At 42.4% G+C, this 17,936-nt stretch overlaps 1 protein-coding gene across 2 annotated transcripts in view; it reads right to left on the bottom strand.

The window, feature by feature from the left end:
- MX2 (MX dynamin like GTPase 2) overlaps positions 1–17,936 on the bottom strand; it is a 39,304-nt gene that overhangs the window by 2,233 nt on the left and 19,135 nt on the right. For both annotated transcript variants that reach the window (XM_018051642.1, XM_018051644.1), the window contains exons 9-15: positions 12,437–12,515; positions 8,230–8,352; positions 7,868–8,009; positions 6,570–6,728; positions 4,899–4,975; positions 3,613–3,867; positions 1,748–1,983 (exon numbers count right to left, since the gene is read on the bottom strand). In XM_018051642.1, the coding sequence (XP_017907131.1) occupies positions 1,748–1,983; positions 3,613–3,867; positions 4,899–4,975; positions 6,570–6,728; positions 7,868–8,009; positions 8,230–8,352; positions 12,437–12,515 (1,071 nt within the window). The remainder of the gene's footprint in view (positions 1–1,747; positions 1,984–3,612; positions 3,868–4,898; positions 4,976–6,569; positions 6,729–7,867; positions 8,010–8,229; positions 8,353–12,436; positions 12,516–17,936) is intronic.

Genomic DNA, 17,936 nt, shown 5'->3' with positions numbered 1-17,936 from the left:
AAGGCATCCAAGTCAGAAATGGAGAATCAAAATAATTTTGCTTCACAGATGATAGGACCTTGTGTGTATTAGAAAAACCATAAATATACCACAAAACTATTATAACTAAGAATGAATTCAACAAAGTAGCAAGATATAAAACCAACACATAAAAATGATATATGTAAATTTACATATATGTAAATTATCAGTGAATGATTTGAAAAAGACATTAACAATTCCATTTACAAAAAGAACAAAATACTTGGTAACTAAGGGACTGAAAAACTTGTACACAGAAAACTATAAAATATTGCTTAAAGAAATTAAAGAAGACACAAATAAATTTCAATCCTATGTTCATGGATTTAAAGACTTAATATTGTTAAGATGCAAGTACTACCCAAAGCAATCTATGGATTCATTACACTTTCTATCAAAATCCCAATGATTTTTTTTTTTTGCAAAGATAGGACAACTTATCCTAAAATTCATAGGGAATTTCAAGGAAACCTGAACAGCCAAAACTCATGGGAAAAAGGAACAAAGCCGGAGGGACTCAGAGTTCCTGATTTCAAAACTTACAAGAAGTCTGCAATTATCAAAACAGTATGATAATGTCATAAAGACAGTCATCTAGACCAATGGAATAGAACAGAAAGCCCAGAAACAAGTCCTTGCATATATGGTCAAATGGTTTTTGACAAGGGAACCAAGATCAGTAGGGAAAGAACAGTCATTTCAAAATGGTGCTAGGAAAACTGAATATCCATATGCAAAAGGATGCTTATCTAACATCATATACAAAAATTGTCAAAAAAATAGCAAAGAACTAAATGTATGAATTGACTGGAAGAGGCTTAGAGCTGAGGGCTTCTCTACAGACCTAGAGGCAAAGAAAAATTAGAGGGAAAAATTGCTGGCAGTTTTGAACACCTGCTTTGGGACACATAGTTTGTAAAAATGGTTTCACTTAACCCTCCTAAAATTGCTGTGAAGTCATTAGCTTAGTTTGAGGAAGAAAATAAAATTATCCATAATCCCCCAATCTAGAGATGACCACTGTCGTGAAGCTCTATATTTTTTTTTTAAAAGTTTTTCATTATTAAATTTCTCTTTAAGACTTAATACAGCAATGGAGCTCACTGCATTCAGAAAAACTAAATTAAAAATGGTATCACTCAGCCAGTTTCCTCTAGGGGGGCTGGGAAACACCATCACAGCAAATGATGGGAAGCAGGTGGTACGACTGAATTTATAAGAAAAGGACCCGCTAAGGGATACCATTCCGAACAACCAGACTGGATTTAAGCCACAGCCTCAAGTGTTCCCCATCATTCATTTGTGCAATGAGATATTTATTAAGTGAACTACTATGCTCCAGAGGCCACACGAGATTCTGGAAATACAAAAGAACAAGAAGTGACCTTTCGTCTCTGAGGTCTTCTAGTCTAATGGGGAGGGGTGACAAGTGAACAAAGAATGACAGCAGTATTTAAGAATATTGTAACTGGGGGCTACGGGGCCCAAGGACTGGAAAGACCCCTCTTCACAGAGGACAGGGAAGACCTCCTGGAGGAAGTGACAGCTCTGAGCAGCTCAGGACTTCAGGTATAAACTCTTGTTCTGAGTGCAGTACAGCAGAGATGGATGCAGACAGCAGCAGAAAGGTCTGGCCCCAAACAAGAGGCCAATTCCTGGACCACCTCCCTTAATGATCACGCACGTAAGCAAAACCCAGAAGTACTGCTGTTCCTTTGGCATTTACCCTTTGAAATGGGGGAATTCGTAGAGAGCTTGCTGTGCCTGAGTCAGCCGAAAAATCTTCTCCTTCAGGAATTTCCTCTTGGTAGCTGTATCACTCTGCTCCTGAAGCAGCCAGGAATAGTGCTGTGTCTCCTGCAGAAGCTGCATCATGGCTTTCTGCACCTTATCACCATTCTCTTGGAGCATAAAATACTGAATGATGAACGGGATCTGATTGGCGAGCCGTTTGCTGGTTTCCTGGAAGAGGGGGTAAGAGGGGTCACCTGGAGGGGTCTATGGTTGCAGGGACAAGTTCCTTGGATCCATGCTAAGTCCTGCGGTCCTGTCCACTTCCACTCAGTGGTCACTACCAACCAAGGGAAGGATCTATTTGGGTCGCCCCATTTTCACTACCCAGGTATTCCCTCTGACACTAAGATCCACCTGAAGGCTAGCAGAACCAGTCACCTTCTGGACACACCAGCCTTCCTGGAAGGGATCTCTTCCTCATTTCCACTCTCCTCCCTGGAGGGACCTCCTGGCAGTGAACCCCGAGTCTCTTCTGGGAGATGATCGGGACATATTTCAATGCTTATTTCATTTACTCCTTTCATCAGCATCTCCAGTTTGCCTGACAGCTGGACCCCACATCTGGGTCACTCTACTTTCTATCCTAATCAACAAAGGGCTTCAGGAGTTGGGTAGTTTAAAAGCTACCTTCTGGGACTTCCTTGGTAGTCCAGTGGCTAAGACTCTGCATTCCCAATGCAGGGAACCTGGGTTTGATCCCTGGTCAGGAAACTAGATCCCATATGTCACAACTAAGATTCCATGCAACCAAATAAATAAAGAAAAACTCAACTAAATAAAAAGCTACCTTCTTTTCCATGTACCCTAATACTTTAATCCATGGATGAAGCCTTAGAAACCATGAAGTCAGCTGGGCCACAAAATTTAGGGACAGGCTTTTCCACTTCCACTTTGTGGGACTTAGTTTGAGTTTGAGGCACTCTGGGTGCCCTCTTAGAACACGCAGGAAAGCTAAAATGTAGCCAGTAAAGTTAGTGCTTATGTTTTGCTGTATTCTGATCATAGTAATTTTGGAATTTATGCAAAGAATAAAATATAATGAACTTTGGAGTTGGAATTAATTTTGAGTACTGCTGCTGCTGCTGCTGCTAAGTCACTTCAGTCATGTCCGACTCTGTGCGACCCCATTAGACGGCAGCCCACCAGGCTCCCCCGTCCCTGAGATTCTCCAGGCAAGAACACTGGAGTGGGCTATTTCCTTCTCCAACGCATGAGAGTGAAAAGTGAAAGTGAAGTCGCTCAGTCATGTCTGACTCTTAGCAACCCCATGGTCTATAGCCTACCAGGCTCCTCCATCCATGGGATTTTCCAGGCAAGAGTACTGGAGTGGGGTGCCATTGCCTTCTCCAATTTTGAGTACATATTCTGCTAAGATGAAAAATCTGATTTGGGGCAAATTAATTAAAAGTGTCTTGATAGGGTTACTGTCCCTGGTGGCTCAGATGGTAAAGAATCTGCCTGTGATGCGGAATCCCTGGGTGGGGAAGATCCCCTGGAGATGGGAACAGCTACACACTCTAGTATTCTTGCCTGGAGAATTCCATGGACAGAGGAGCTTGGCGGGCTATAGTCCATGGGGTCTAAAAGAGTCGGACCTGACTGAGCAACTAACTCTTTCCCTTTCAGTGTTACTGTAAAACTATGATGAGATGATAAATGAGTAGGTTTCCACAGCCTAAAGGTCTTTGTACACAGCAGTGCCCTGTTCTTTGCTCAGCTAAGCAGCTGTCAACCAGGACACCGGCTTTCTGCTCGGTAGGGACCAGAGCATACTGACTTGTATCCCTACATGCTCACCGTGAAATATGCATTCAGGTGGACCCCAATCTCAACGATGGAGGAAACTGAAGACTGATTATTTAAAAAGGGATGCTTTGACTGAGGATTCTCTGAAGCCTTTCCCACGGAATTAAAAATCTCTTCTCGGACTTTGTTCAGAACCACGCCGTAAATCTGGTCTTGACAAAAAACCAGCTTCTCCATCCTGAACTGAAGTTGGATCAGATTTGCTGCTTCTGCCATTTGTTTTGTTTTTATGTCTTCGATCTTGTTCTGATCGAATAAGGAAGAGAAATACATTACTTTTCCTTTTCTTCCCCTGCTGTTTAAACAGCTTAAGAAGTATTATTACTATTACTATAGTACCGTATTATGATGTTGAACACTGAATTAAAAATAATCCGAGGTCAACGAAGGTCTGAGACTTTTCGAGTAATTTTCAGAAGCTCCCACTTTGCCCTCCGCTGTGTCCTCACCTGTTGCATCTTGTGGCTCCCCGCCTTGCACATGCCATGCTCACCCTCTCTCCTGCCTGTTGTGTGTTTGTTAGTATATATGCTGCCGAAGCAAGCAGCTGTCTCTCTCTTGGCCCCAACCTGCTTCCTCACACATTACTGCCTTTCTGCTTCCTCAGTTACGGTTTAATCTACATGTTCAAGCCCATCACTCTTGTCTCTGTTGCTGGCTTGAATCCAAGCATTCAAAAATGCATCCGGTGCTAATGAGCACCATGGGATAACAGCTCCATCATGTCATGCACATGGTCAAAGGCATCCCAGGAAAGGGAGAGGTGACTCAGTGAAACTGGGTTACAGGTTGACTTTTGAGTTTCACAGGGATTTGTGTGCACTGAAGGCAGAGAAGAGAGAAAGTGAGAGCTTCATAAGGGCAGGTTCTTCATTGGAGTGTATGTGGCCACAAACACGTATGTGACAACCCACTCCCCTTGCAGATTAGGGCCCTGAGAGCAGAAATGCGCTGTGCATCAGTTCCTAAGAGGAGCTTTATGGGAGGACACAGATCCTGGCTTCTGATGCGGCTAGGAGAAGAGGGTACAGATGGTGGAGGGAAGTGGCTGGCTGGGAGCCAGGTAGCTGCACCCAGACCTCTGTTCATCCCAGGATGCTACAGGGGACAGAGGCCCTTGCACTTTCCTGGCCCCAGAATAGCCAATGCTTGCAGCAGGTAAGAATACTAGAGTGGGTTGCCATCTCCTTCTCCAGAGGATCTTCCCAGACAGGGATCAAACCCACGTCTCCTGCACTGGCAGGCAGACTATACGCAAGCAAACTGCGAGCGCTTACCTGGACTGTTTGATGCAGATTGCAAAATTCAGCAAAATGCTTTTTGGCTGTGTCCTTGAAAGTTTGCCAGATAATTTCTGATCAAGGAAAGAAGGAAACATCAGCAAAATGCAAGCAGGAATGAAATGGGTTAAAGACACAGGAGGCTAAATCATGATACACTGGCCCCATTCTGGTGCTGACTCTTCAGATCACAGACCAAGAGAGAAGGAGGGACGACGGCACATAATACCGTGGAGACACCAAATCCACTCCCATCCTAAGCAGACCCTGTCAACTTCTGGTCCTTTCCTGGGTGTGCATTCCCGGCAGGATTGCTGCTGCTGTTTAGTCGCTTGGTCATGTCCAACTCTTTTGCGACCCCATGGATGGTAGCCTTCCAGGCTCTTCTGTCCATGGGATTCTCCAGGGAAGAATACTGGAGTGCATTGTCATTTCCTCCTCCAGGGGATCTTCCTGACCCAGGGGGGTCAAACCCATGACATCTGCGGCTCCTGCATTGGCAAGCTTCTTCTTTACCACTAGTGCCACCTGCGAGCCCCTCTCTGCAGGGTTAGCAGCTAATTATTCCACACACCGCGTCATCCAGGCTTAGGTAAGAGGTACATAAAACTGATACACACTCTCAGTTCAGTTCAGTCACTCAGTCATGTCGGACTCTTTGCGACCTCATGGACTGCAGCACACCAGGCCTCCCTGTCCATCACCAACTCCCAGAGTCTGCTCAAACTCATGTCCATCAAGTCAGTGATGCCATCCAACCATCTCATCCTCTGTCATCCCCTTCTCCTCTTGCCTTCAATCTTTCCCAGCATCAGGGTCTTTCCCAATGAGTCCATTCTTTGCATCAGGTGGCCAAAGGATTGGAGTTTCAGCTATAGTATCAGTCCTTCCAATGAATATGCAGGACTGATTTCCTTTAGGATTGACTGGTTGAATCTCCTTGCAGTCCAAGGGACTCTCAAGAGTCTTCTCCAACACCACAGTTCAAAAGCTTGAATTGTTCAGCACTCAACTTTCTTTATAGTCCAACTCTCACATCCACACATGACTACTGGAAAAACCATAGATTTGACTAGACGGACCTTTGTTAGTAAAGCAATGTCTCTGCTTTTTATACGCTGTCTAGGCTGGTCATAACTTTTCTTCTAAGGAGCAAGCATCTTTTAATTTCATGGCTGAAGTCACCATCTGCAGTGATTTTGGAGCCCCCCAAAATAAAGTCTGTCACTGTTTCCACTGTTTCCTCATCTATTTGCCATAAAATGATGGGACCAGATGTCATGATATTAGTTTTCTGAATATTGAGTTTTAAGCCAAGTTTTTCACTCTCCTCTTTCACTTTCATCAAGAGGCTCTTTAGTTCTTTTTCACCTTCTGCCATAAGGGTGGTGTCATCTGTGTATGTGAGGTTATTGATATTTCTCCCAGCAATCTTGACTCCAGCTTATGCTTCATCCAGCCTGGCATTTCACATGATATACTCTGCATATAAGTTAAATAAGCAGGGTGACAATATACAGCCTTGACAACACTCTCCCCCTCCCCCTAAGTGGACAAACATCTGCAGGCTGTGTTTGATACTTCCATTCCAATCTCTCCCTCCAAGCACTGAGACCTATGGGAGGTACAAGGGTAACAATCTGAAAGGTTTTTTTGAGAGTTCCTCACCCATGGCCTTTTGGAGCATCTTGAGTGCTGGGTCTATCAGTTGTCCCAGGTAGTGCTTCACGACAGTCTCAAACGTCTTATAATTGACAAATCCAAGAAGTTCTTTGCCTCGATACTTCTTTTCATATTTTGAGACTTCTTCGTTAAGGATACTTTTAACTGCAACAAAAACAAACCACCAGGATAAATTCTAATAATTTCACAGACAGTTTAAAGATAGGGATTTTTTTCAAGTCTTGCTTACCTAACGAATCCTATGACAATGTTTCTAAATAGAATTTCTTTTAATTATGAAAATAATTATTTGTGGCCTGATAATACACAGAAATATTGACTGTTAAGACACAGAAATCTTTTCCTACTTCAATGTGTTTCAGTTCAGAGTCATCATGCCAGGAGAGAAGCTGAGTGTTTATAATTGGTAGGAAAAAAAAATCTGATTAAATGAAAATAGAAACAAAAAATTCTTGTGGCCCTTACAGCTCTTCTTCTAAGACTACATATAGCTGGAAGGCTCTTAACATGGAAGGAATAGTGCTGCTTTTATTCAGTGTTAAAACAGAGCTTCCTCTGTGGGTCAGTGGTTAAGAAACCACCTTGCAATGCAGGGGACACTAGTTCGATCCTTGGTCCAGGTAGATCCCACATGCTGCAAGGCAACTAAGTCCATGCACCACAACCACTGAGCCCATGCCCTAGGGCCCACGAGTCACAACTGCTGAGCCCACATGCAGCAATTACTGAAGCCCGAGTGTCCTAGCGTCTGTACTCCACAACAAAAGAAGCCCCAGTTCTGCAACTAGAGAAAGCTTGTGTGCAGCAATGAAGGCCCAGTGCTGACAAAAATAAGTAAATAAATATATATTTTAAAGTGTCAAAGCAAAGATACACACACATACACACACTGCAACACCACACAGGCACACACCCTATTGGCCTTTGGGCTGGAGCAGATAGAAGTTGGAACTCTGCCAGAAGAAGTAAGGAGTTTGTTGTCAAAGCATAGACCTTTCTGATTTGGATTGGGGGTAAAGAGGAGGAAAGAGACAGGGTAAGTGAAACTGCCGAGCCTCAAAACACAGAAGCAAGGAGGTAGTTGGAAGTAGGTGGTGGAATGGTCTACTATTGAATTGGCGAAGGCCGTGCTCCACAAGAATGGCCGGGAAGCTGTTATAGATACTAAGAGGTCCCTAGTGTGGGCACAGTTGGCTCTTCGCACAATTTTTATGTGCCAGAAGTAGCTTCTGGTCTTGGTAAACGTGATGCTGCTTTTGGAAAAGCCCTGTCCCAGGACTTACCTTTTTCGATATTGGTGGTAAGTATGAGTACCCATCTTGTAAACTCCTCTCTGATTCTGTTACATAAGCGAGACTCTGTCTCTATTACAATTTCTTCTCCTTCTATTAACTTTTCAATGTCCTCATTAAATACCTTAATTTTCTGAAAAGATGAGATAAAATCATCAATCTGTGCTGTAATTATATTAAAGAGCAGGGATCTGGATCAGCTATGCATGGTGGTGTGGGGGCTGGGGCTCCAAGGGGGTGAGATGACCCACCAGCCACCTCATACACCCCCCACCCCCAACCCCTTCCCCACACCGGCCACTGCATGAGAAGCGAGGAGGGCAGGGCAACGGGGAGTCCTGGGTAATCCTCACCTCGATGAGGAAGAACATTTTATCCCCTTCATCGCTGGGAATGTCGTCCCCGTACTGCTGCAGCTCCTCTGTCGCCCTCTGGTGTTTCTCCTTTATTTGGTTTTCTAACAAGGGGAGCGATTTCTGAACAAAATAAGAGAAAGCAATGAAAGGCTACAGCTTGATGAACTTTTTTTGTTTTTAAGTCGCTAAGTCCTATCTGACTCTTTTGTGACCCCAGGGACTATAGCCCACCAGGCGTCTCTGGGATTTCCCAGGCAAGAATACTGGACAGTATTGCCATTTCCTTCTCCAGGGGATCTTCCCTGAACTAAATAAGAGCAAACAATGAAATGCTGCTGCCTGCTGAAATTAGCTGACAGGTATCTTAGGTGTATGGGCAGAGTCCCACTTGAAAGCATTCAGTTTCGATTATCCTGTGACTCTTGTTGAGCACAATTCCTGCTAAGAACTCAAGGAGGACTTGGGATGCAATGTTTGAATGATCTGGTATTGAGAATTCTGTAGTTCCCGTCATGTGACCAGAGTTGGGAGGGAATCCAGTGGTGACCAGTTTGGGTTTTTTTGTTTGTTTGACTCAGAGCTTTTGTTGAGATAACAAGTACCTTTGAATATAATGGAAGGTTTCTTTAATGAAATGTTCCCTATAACATTTGAGTGTTATAAACTGATAAATGGTGCTTTGGAAGAGGTTATGCCTTTGTGTCGGTGTCGGCTGGCAAAAGTCCAAAGCAGTCCATGTTGCTGATGACAATTTAACAAAGTGGAGGAGCAGGAACGATGGAGAGGGGCACCGAGGAGGGTTGTTTTTGGGTTGAGCATCATTCCAAGTCCTTTACATCTTAGTGAAGCCCGGCACTGTGGTACAAAGCATGTGACTTCGTTGCCTATTTTTCACAAGAGAGGAAAAGGCTCAGAGAGACAAACTGTTTGATATCATCACTGAAGTGGTAAGCAGCAGACTTCACTTCACAGTTGCTCACACCTTTACAGCCCGAGCAGGTAAAAACTGCAGGTAAAGATATCTGAGTGAAGGACGTTAGCGTAGTCAGCCAGGCAGAATGAGCTATTGGGATTTAGAGGAAGTTTGTGGAGTAGCGTACCAAGAAGTTGATAAGGTCTCATCCTCTCTCTCTTTGGACAGTTTGTATCTGTAGGCAGAAATGTATTAATCTTTTTCCTGATATTTCAAACGATCACCATTGTGTCTTGATATAAATTTTAAAGATTAGTTGAAAATAGTACAAAACTGAAATTCAAAATTTAAAGTGCAATATTTAAATGTTAAGAACTGTTATAAAAAATTATCAAAATATAACATCTTTTTTTAAGAAAGATGCTTTTCTCAATTAGATAGGAGATATAGCTTTTAGATGGGCTTCCCCAGTGGTGCTAGTGGTAAAGAAACTGCTTTGCCAATGCAGGAGACAGACGTAAGAAATGTGAGTTAGATCCCTGGGTTGGGAAGATCCCCTGGAGGAGGGCACAGCAACGCACTCCAGTATTCTTACCTGGAGAATCCCATGGAGAGAGGAACCTGCTAGGCTACAAGTTCATAGGGTCGCCAAGAGTTGGACACGACTGAAGTGATTTAGTACTAGCAGCATAGTTTTTAGACAGGGTTATATCTTTTAAAATTCTCTGCTGCAAACTGAAGGGATTTCCCCAGAATCAGTACTTCTCCAAGTATGTTTCCAAAGATCACCTGAGAAAAACAAATTCATGGGCCCCACCCCAGACCTACTGACTCAGAAGCTCAGCCAGGGCCCAGGAATATGAATTTAAAAAGTTTTTCTAGGTAACATTTTTGCCTAACTGTGTGTTAGGCAAAAATTCTCCAGGCAAGAATACTGGAGTGGGTTGCTGTGCCCTCCTCCAGGCAATCTTCCCAACCCGGGGATCTAACCCACATTTCTTACATCTGTCTCCTGCATTGGCAAGCACGTTCTTTACCACAAGCACCAAACACAGTTTGAGAAATGCTGCCCCTCTACAAACAAATATTTTGAGTATGCGTTTTTTGGTTCAAAAGAATGCATTGTTTCCATGCAACATGCAATTTAGCACGGACTGGGATCCAGCCCCTAGGTTCTACCTCTGTTCTCAAGGTTCATCTTCTCATGTACAATGGTTCAGGCAAGCATGACAAATATTCCATTTATCATTTGGCTTTCTCTCTATTGTTCTGAGTGATTTCCATTATTCTATCTTCCAGATCACTTGTTTATCCTTCTTCATTATTCATTCTTCTATTTATTGTCTTTAGATCAGCTTTCATCTTGGCAAATGAATTTTATTTTTTGCTCCTCTTTATAGTTTTTAGTTCCTTTTTTACAGTAACCTGCATTTCTATCCATAGCCTTTCTTAATTCCTCCAGCATTATCTCCCTTTTGAACTCGGCACCCATCAGACTAAAGAAGTCTGTTTCTTTGTTCTTTCAGGGGCATTCTCTTGGCCTTTTAATTGAGAGTTGCTCTTCTGCATCTTCATTTTACTTGTATGTCTCTTACTCAGAGAGTTTAGGAGATATGATTATCTACTGTGGTCTCAGAGGGCTATTTTGATGCGAAAGGTCCTTGAGTAGCTTGCGTGGGTTTAATATTTTTAATCGGAGGACTATTTTTAGTATGGACACCTGCCACTTCTTTCCATTATTTCTGGCCATTATCCTCTTGATTTGTTGTTCTTCACTCTATAAGTTGTGTCCCGCTCTTTGCAACTGCCCAGACTGCAGCATGCCAGGCCTCCCTGTTCTCCACTATCTCCCGGAGTTTGCTCAAACTCATGTCCATTGAGTCAGTGATGCTATCCAACCATCTCATCCTCTGTAGCCCCCTTCTCTTCTTGCCTTCAATCTTTTCCAGCACCAGGGTCTTTTCCAATGAGTCGGCCCTTCACATCAGATGGCCAAAGTATTGTAGCTTCAGCTTCAGCCTCAGTCCTTCCAATGACTATTCTGGTTTGATTTCCTTTAGGATTGACTGATTTGCTCTCCTTGCTGTCCAAGGGACTCTCAAGAGTCTTCTCCAGCACCACAATTTGAAAGCCTCAATTCTTTGGTGCTCAGCCTTCTTTATGGTCCAATTCTCAAGTCATCCTCTTGATGGGTGTGTGCGGATGCAGTGGCTGGTGCCCAGTCCTGGAGCCCACAGTGGTGATGGTGATGGCTATAAATATTCTATTTCTCAATAAGCACTAAGCCAGAGTTCCCCTTCAATGACATCATGAGAACTTTGTCTGTGGTTTTCTTATTTTGAGAATCACTGAAAACTGAACATTTATTTCCTAAAAGTTTAAAGCTAGGAAAATGTTTTATATTTATATCTTTAATTTATTGTTTAAAGACTTGTTGAGGTGAAGCACTTTAAAAGTCTTTATTGAATTTGTTACAAGATTGCTTCTGTATTATGCTTTGGAGTTTTGGCCTCGAAGCACTTGGGAACTCAGTTCCCTGACCAGGGATCCAACCTGCACCCCTGCATTGGAAGGTGAAGTCTTCCATCAAGAAGTGTTCCATTAGTGTTCCATCAAGAAGTCTCAAAGGAAAGTGATTTTTATACTGTGAATTGTTAGAAGTGAAGTCTCTCAGTCATATCCGACTCTTTGCGACCCCATGGACTGTAGCCTACTGGGCTCCTCCATCCATGGGATTTTCCAGGCAAGAATACTGGAGTGGGTTGCCATTTCAAACTATTAAAAATTTGCTAACTCGATATTCACTCTTTTTTACACTGCTAACCTGGTGTTAGCATTTTCCTTCTCTTTTTACTTGCCCCAAATTGACAGATTCAACTATTCATTTCAACACTATGCAGTTATTGCTTTTCTGTTTCAGAAGCTCTTTTGTGAGCCTCTGACCAGGAGTGATCTGGTTTTCAAAATGTTCTTATTTATCTACTGGTTTGGACATTTCACTGGAGTGTCCTAGTCAACCCATGACTAAGAAAGTGACATGGACAGGCTGTCATGTCTTTTTTAAGATTTGTTTTTTGATGTGGATAATTTTTAAAGTCTTTATTGAATTTGTTACAATACTGCTTCTCTTTTATGTTTTGGCTTACTGGCCATAAGGCATGTGGGATCTTAGCTAGAGACTGAACCTGTATCGCCTGCATTGGAAGGTTAAGTCTTAACCACTGGGCCACCAGGGAAGTACCCAAGGCTGTCATGTTTTTTTATAGCTTGCAACTTAAACTACTGACTCACATTGATGTGCCAGATGAGCTCGGTGGTAAGTCTTTCTGCCAGAAGAGGCACCGTGGCCTTTCCTTCATCCAGAAGAACTCTGAAACAAGACGGAGCACACATGAATTTGAGAAGGGCCCATAGGCTTACTTTCCAGCACTGCACCTTATAAGTGGGTAGATGAGCTCAGTTCCTTGGAGTGACACACACCATCAGAAGAGCCAGGTGGTACATGAAGACAGTTGATAATTAAGGAGCAAGATCACACCTGGGCAAGTCTAGTACTAGAGAGGTTACTTTTTTTGCTTTTTGTGTCCCAATAAACTCAGGTGGTAAGTCATTTTTCAGGAAAAGCAGAACAATACAATTTCATAGAGGTTAAGTGATTTGCCCAAAGTAGTATTTTATTTCTTATAGCAAATATTTATCCCTGATTAGATGTATCAGTCTTGATAAAGAAGAAGAAAGCTAGAGACATCATATTTCTGATTTAAACTATATTGCAAAGCTACTATAATTAAAGCAGTATGGTGCTAGAATAAAGACAGATATAGTCCAGCATTCTTGTCTGGAAAATTCCATGGACAGAGGAGCCTGGAAGACTACAGTCCATGAGGTTGCAAAGAGTTGGACATGACTTAGTGACTAAACAGCAACAGCATAGACCAATGGGACAGAATCGCAAGCCCAGAAATGAATCCATGCATATACAGTTAACTGATTTTTGCAAAAGTGCCAAGAATACACAATAGGAAAAGGATAACCTCTTCAACAAATGGTGTTGGGAAAATTAGATATCCATAGCAAAATGGAGCCTCTTCTTACGCTAGACACAAAAGTCAACTGAAAATTGATTAAAGGCTTTAATGTAAAACCCCAAACTGTAAAACTCCTGGAAGAAAACCTGGGGGAACATCTTCATCATATGGATCTTGGAAATGATTTCATGAATATGACACTAAAAGCACGGGCAACAAAAGCAAAGATAGACTAGCAGGACGATGCCAAACCAAAACCTTCAGCACTGCAAGCAAGCCATTGACGAAGGAAAAGGCGACCTACAAAATGGGAGAGAACATTTGCAAAACCATGCACCTGATAAGGGGTTAATTTTCAAAATATGCACGGAATTCCACAATTCAATAGCAAATAAACCCTAATAACCCAATGTAAACATGGGCTAAAAGACTCAAATGGAGATTTCCTAAAAGGCACATGGAAAGATGATCAGCATCACTAATTATCTGGGAAATGCAAATCAAAACCACAATTTAATATCACATCATATCAGTTAGGATGATATTTAAAAAAAAAAGACAAGTGTTGGCAAGGATGTGGAGAAACTGAAACACTAGTATACTGTTGATGGGAACTCAAAATGATGCAGCCTCTATGGAAAGCAGTAATGAAGTACTGTAAAAAATTAAAAATGGCTCTAGCAATCCCACTTCTGGGCATTTACTCAAAAGAATTGAAATCAAGATCTCACAGATTTATTAGGGCCCCTCTGTTCACTGTAGCACCATTCACAAGCGCCAAGATGTGGAAACAACCTCAATGTTCATGGAAAGATAAATGGATTAAAAATTGTAGATACATGCAAAAGGATATAATTCAGCATTTCACAAGAAGGAAATTTTGCAGTATGTGACAACATGAATTAACCTTGAAAATGTTATGCTAAGTGAAATTTGTCACAGAAAGACAAATACTACATGATTCCATTTATGTGCTCTATCTAAAACAGTCAGACTCAGGCAATCAGAGAGTGGAATGGTGGTTGCCAGGTATTGTGGGGAGGAGGAAATGAAGAGTGCTAATCGAAGGGCAAAAAGTTTCTGTTACGAAAGATAAACACATTCTAGAGAGCTGCCGAACAATATCGTGCCTGTAGTTAACAATACCACATTGTGCACTTAAATATTTGTTAGGAGGGTGAACCTCACGTTAAATGTTCTTTCCATAATAAAATTAAATTAAAAAAATGTTTACATGGTCCATACTAAGTGCCTACTCCATTCTAAGGGCTTTACAAATATTTAATCATTGAACAACAGTTTTACAGAGCAAAAGGCAAAGGCATGGGAATGTTAAACAGCTTGCCCAGAGTCACAGACCAGGTGGTCTGGCTGCAAGGTGTTCACCTTTAACATAAATTCACGAAGCACCCAGTAGGATCATTTTTTCCAGTGCTACTGCGAGCATCTTTGCTGCAAAAGAGCTGAGTCCCAGCACTTGGGCACACAAGGATTGAAGCACAGATGTTCAGTGACAAGCACTTCAGCACACTTTTTCATCCAAGCCTTAACTTTCCCAAAGACCTTGAACAGTGGCTTTCAAAGTGTGGTCCCAGGACCAGCAACATTGACCTCAACTGGAAAATTGTTGTGCTTGTGCTTGGTCACTGCCATGTGACTCTTTGAGACACTTTGGATTGTAGCTTGCCAGGCTCCCGGGTCCATGGGATTTCTAGGCAAGAATACTGGAGTAGGTTGCCATTTTTTCTCCTCCAGGGGACCTCGCTGACCCAGGGATCAAACTCAAGTCTCTCAAGTCTTCGGCATTGCAGGTGGATCCTGTACCTGCTGAGCCACCAGGAAAGTCTGGGAACTTGTTAGAAAGTCTGGAGGCCTACCTTAGAACTCAGAAACTCTGGGATGGCACAGCTAGCTGAATTTTAACAAACTCTCCCACAAACTGGTCCTTGAGAGAAAAACTATGACAACTCTAGACAGCATATTAAAAAGCAGAGACTTCACTTTGCCAGCAAGATCTGTAAAGTCAAAGCTGTGGTTTTTCCAGTTGTCATGTAAGGATGTGAGAGCTGGACCATAAGGAAGACTGAGCACTGAAGAGTTGGTGCTTTCAAATGGTGATGCTGGAGAAGACTCTTGAGAGTCCCTTGGGCAGCGAGGAGATCAAACCAGTCAATCCTAAAGGAAACCAAACTTGAATACTCATTGGAAGGACTGATGTTGACGCTGAAGCTCCAATACTTTGGCCACCCGATATGAACAGCTGACTCACTGGAAAAGACCCTGATGGTGGGAAAGATTGAAGGCAGAAGGAGAAGGGGATGACAGAGGATGAGATTGTTGGATGGCATCACCGACTCAATGGACATGAGTTTAAGCAAACTCTGGGAGATAGTGAAGGACAGGGAAGACTGGCGTGCTATAATCCACAGGCTTACATTGAGTTGGACACAACTGAGTGACTGAACAACAATAACCCACAAATTGTGTTGCTCGCTCAAGGTTGAAAACGACGTGTGTGATTGTTACGGAATCTTCTCTTTGCTTGGAGGCAGTCTTCTCTGCTGTAACCCTCAATACTTCTGAAACCCTTCCGTTTCTTTCCTTCAGGGCCGGAGCAGAGAGAAAGAAGGAACCAAGGTGATATTTATGGTGTACTAGCCAGAACATCTGCATGTTATTTAATCCTAAACCTAATCCCATGAAGCAGTAGCAGGACTCTCTGAGCAGATGAAAAAGCAGAAGCTCAGAGGGGCTGAGCCATCTCCTAAAGGCACAGAATAAGTAGTAAAGCAGGTCTGCAAAAATTCACCAATTTCCCACAGTCTCTCCTTAAAGTAGGAGTGACCACTATATCTTATTACCCTCTCCCCCATGGTTCAGGAACAGCAAGTTCCTAAATAAAAGGAAAGGAAAAAAGTATCCAGTTCAATGGAAAAAAATCCCAATGTCTTTCAAGATATTGTGGGACTCAAAAGAGAGAGCAAGGGAAAACATTTTGGGAAACCAAAGTGTGCTATGCCCTAGGACAGTGGTCCCCAACCGTTTTGGCACAAGGGACTGGTTTCCTGAAAGGCAATTTTTCCACAGAGGGGAACGGTTTGGGGATGATTCTCATAAGGATCTTGAAACCGAGATCCTTCACATCTGCAGTTGACAGTAGAGTTTGTGCATCTATGAAAACCTAACACTGCTGTTGATCTGACAGGAGATGGAGTTTAGGTGGTAATGTAAGCAATGGGGAGCAGTTGTAAATACAGATAAAGCTTCACTCGCTTGCCTATCAGTCACCTTCTGCTTTGTGGCCCAGTTCCTAAGAGCCCACAGACCTGCAAAGGTCCATGGCCTGGGGGTTGGGGACCCTTGCCCTATGAAATACTCGACTTCAATTTTTAATCAATGTCATCATCAGAATTCAAGAAAAAATGATTTAAGTAAGCCAATGCATTTAATACCAAACTAATGAAAACAGTTGGTTATGCTAATTGTGAATGTCGACATTTTAAGAATCAGCGAATTGAAATGGACTAGAATGGGTGAATTTAACTCAGATGACCATTATATCTATTATCGTGGGAAAGAATCCCTTAGAAGAAATGGAGTAGCCATCGTAGTAAACAAAAGAGTCCGAAGTGCGGTACTCGGATGTGATCTCAAAAACGACAGAATGATCTCTGTTCGTTTCCAAGGCAAACCATTCAATATCACAGTAATCCAACCAGTAATGTTGAAGAAGCTGAAATTGAATGGTTCTATGAAGATCAACAAGACCCTCTAGAACTAACACCCAAAAGAGATGTCCTTTTCATTATAAGGGACTGGAATGCAAAAGTAGGAAGTCAAGAAACATCTGGAGTAACAGGCAAATTTGGTCTTGGAGTACAGAATGAAGCAGGACAAAGGGTAATAGAGTTTTGCCAAGAGAACACACACAAGGGCAAACACCTCTTTCAACAACACAAGAGAAGACTCTACACATGGACATCACCAGATGGTAAACACTGAAATCAGATTGATTATATTCTTTGGAACCAAAGGTGGAGAAGCTCTATATAATCAGCAAAAACAAGACCAGGAGATGACTGTGACTCAGATCAAGAACTCCTTATTGCCAAATTCAGACTTAAATTGAAGAAAGTAGGGAAAACCACTAGACCATTCAGGTATGACCTAAATCAAATCCCTTACAATTATACAGTGGAAGTGAGAAATAGACTCAAGGGACTAGATCTGACAGAGTGCCTGAAGAACTATGGATGGAGGTTCGTGACAGCAAACAGGGATCAAGACCATCCCCAAGAAAAAGAAATGCAAAAAAGCAAAATGGCTGTCTGAGGAGGCCTTACAAATAGCTGTGAAAAAGAAGAGAAGCAAAAAGCAAAGGAGAAAAGGAAAGTTATACCCATTTGAATGCAGAGTTCCAAAGAATAGCAAGGAGAGAAAAGAAAGCCTTCCTCAGTGATCTGTGCAAAGAAATAGAGGAAAACAATAGAATGGGAAAGACTAGAGATCTCTTCAAGAAAATTAGAGATACCAAGGGAACAATTCATGCAAAGATGGGCTCGATAAAGGACAGAAACGGTATCGACCTAACAGAAGCAGAAGATATTAAGAGGAGGTGGCAAGAATACACGGAATAACTGTACAAAAAAGATCTTCATGACCCAGATAATCATGATGGTGTGATCACTAACCTAGAGCCAGACATCTTAGAATGTAAAGTCAAGTGGGCCTTAGGAAACATCAATACAAACAAAGTTAGTGGA

Source organism: Capra hircus, chromosome 1 (genome assembly GCF_001704415.2).
Source record: "Capra hircus breed San Clemente chromosome 1, ASM170441v1, whole genome shotgun sequence".
NCBI classification, from domain to species: Eukaryota; Metazoa; Chordata; class Mammalia; order Artiodactyla; family Bovidae; genus Capra; species Capra hircus.
Note: the sequence above shows the minus strand (reverse complement) of the source record. Positions and strands in the feature narration are given on the sequence as shown.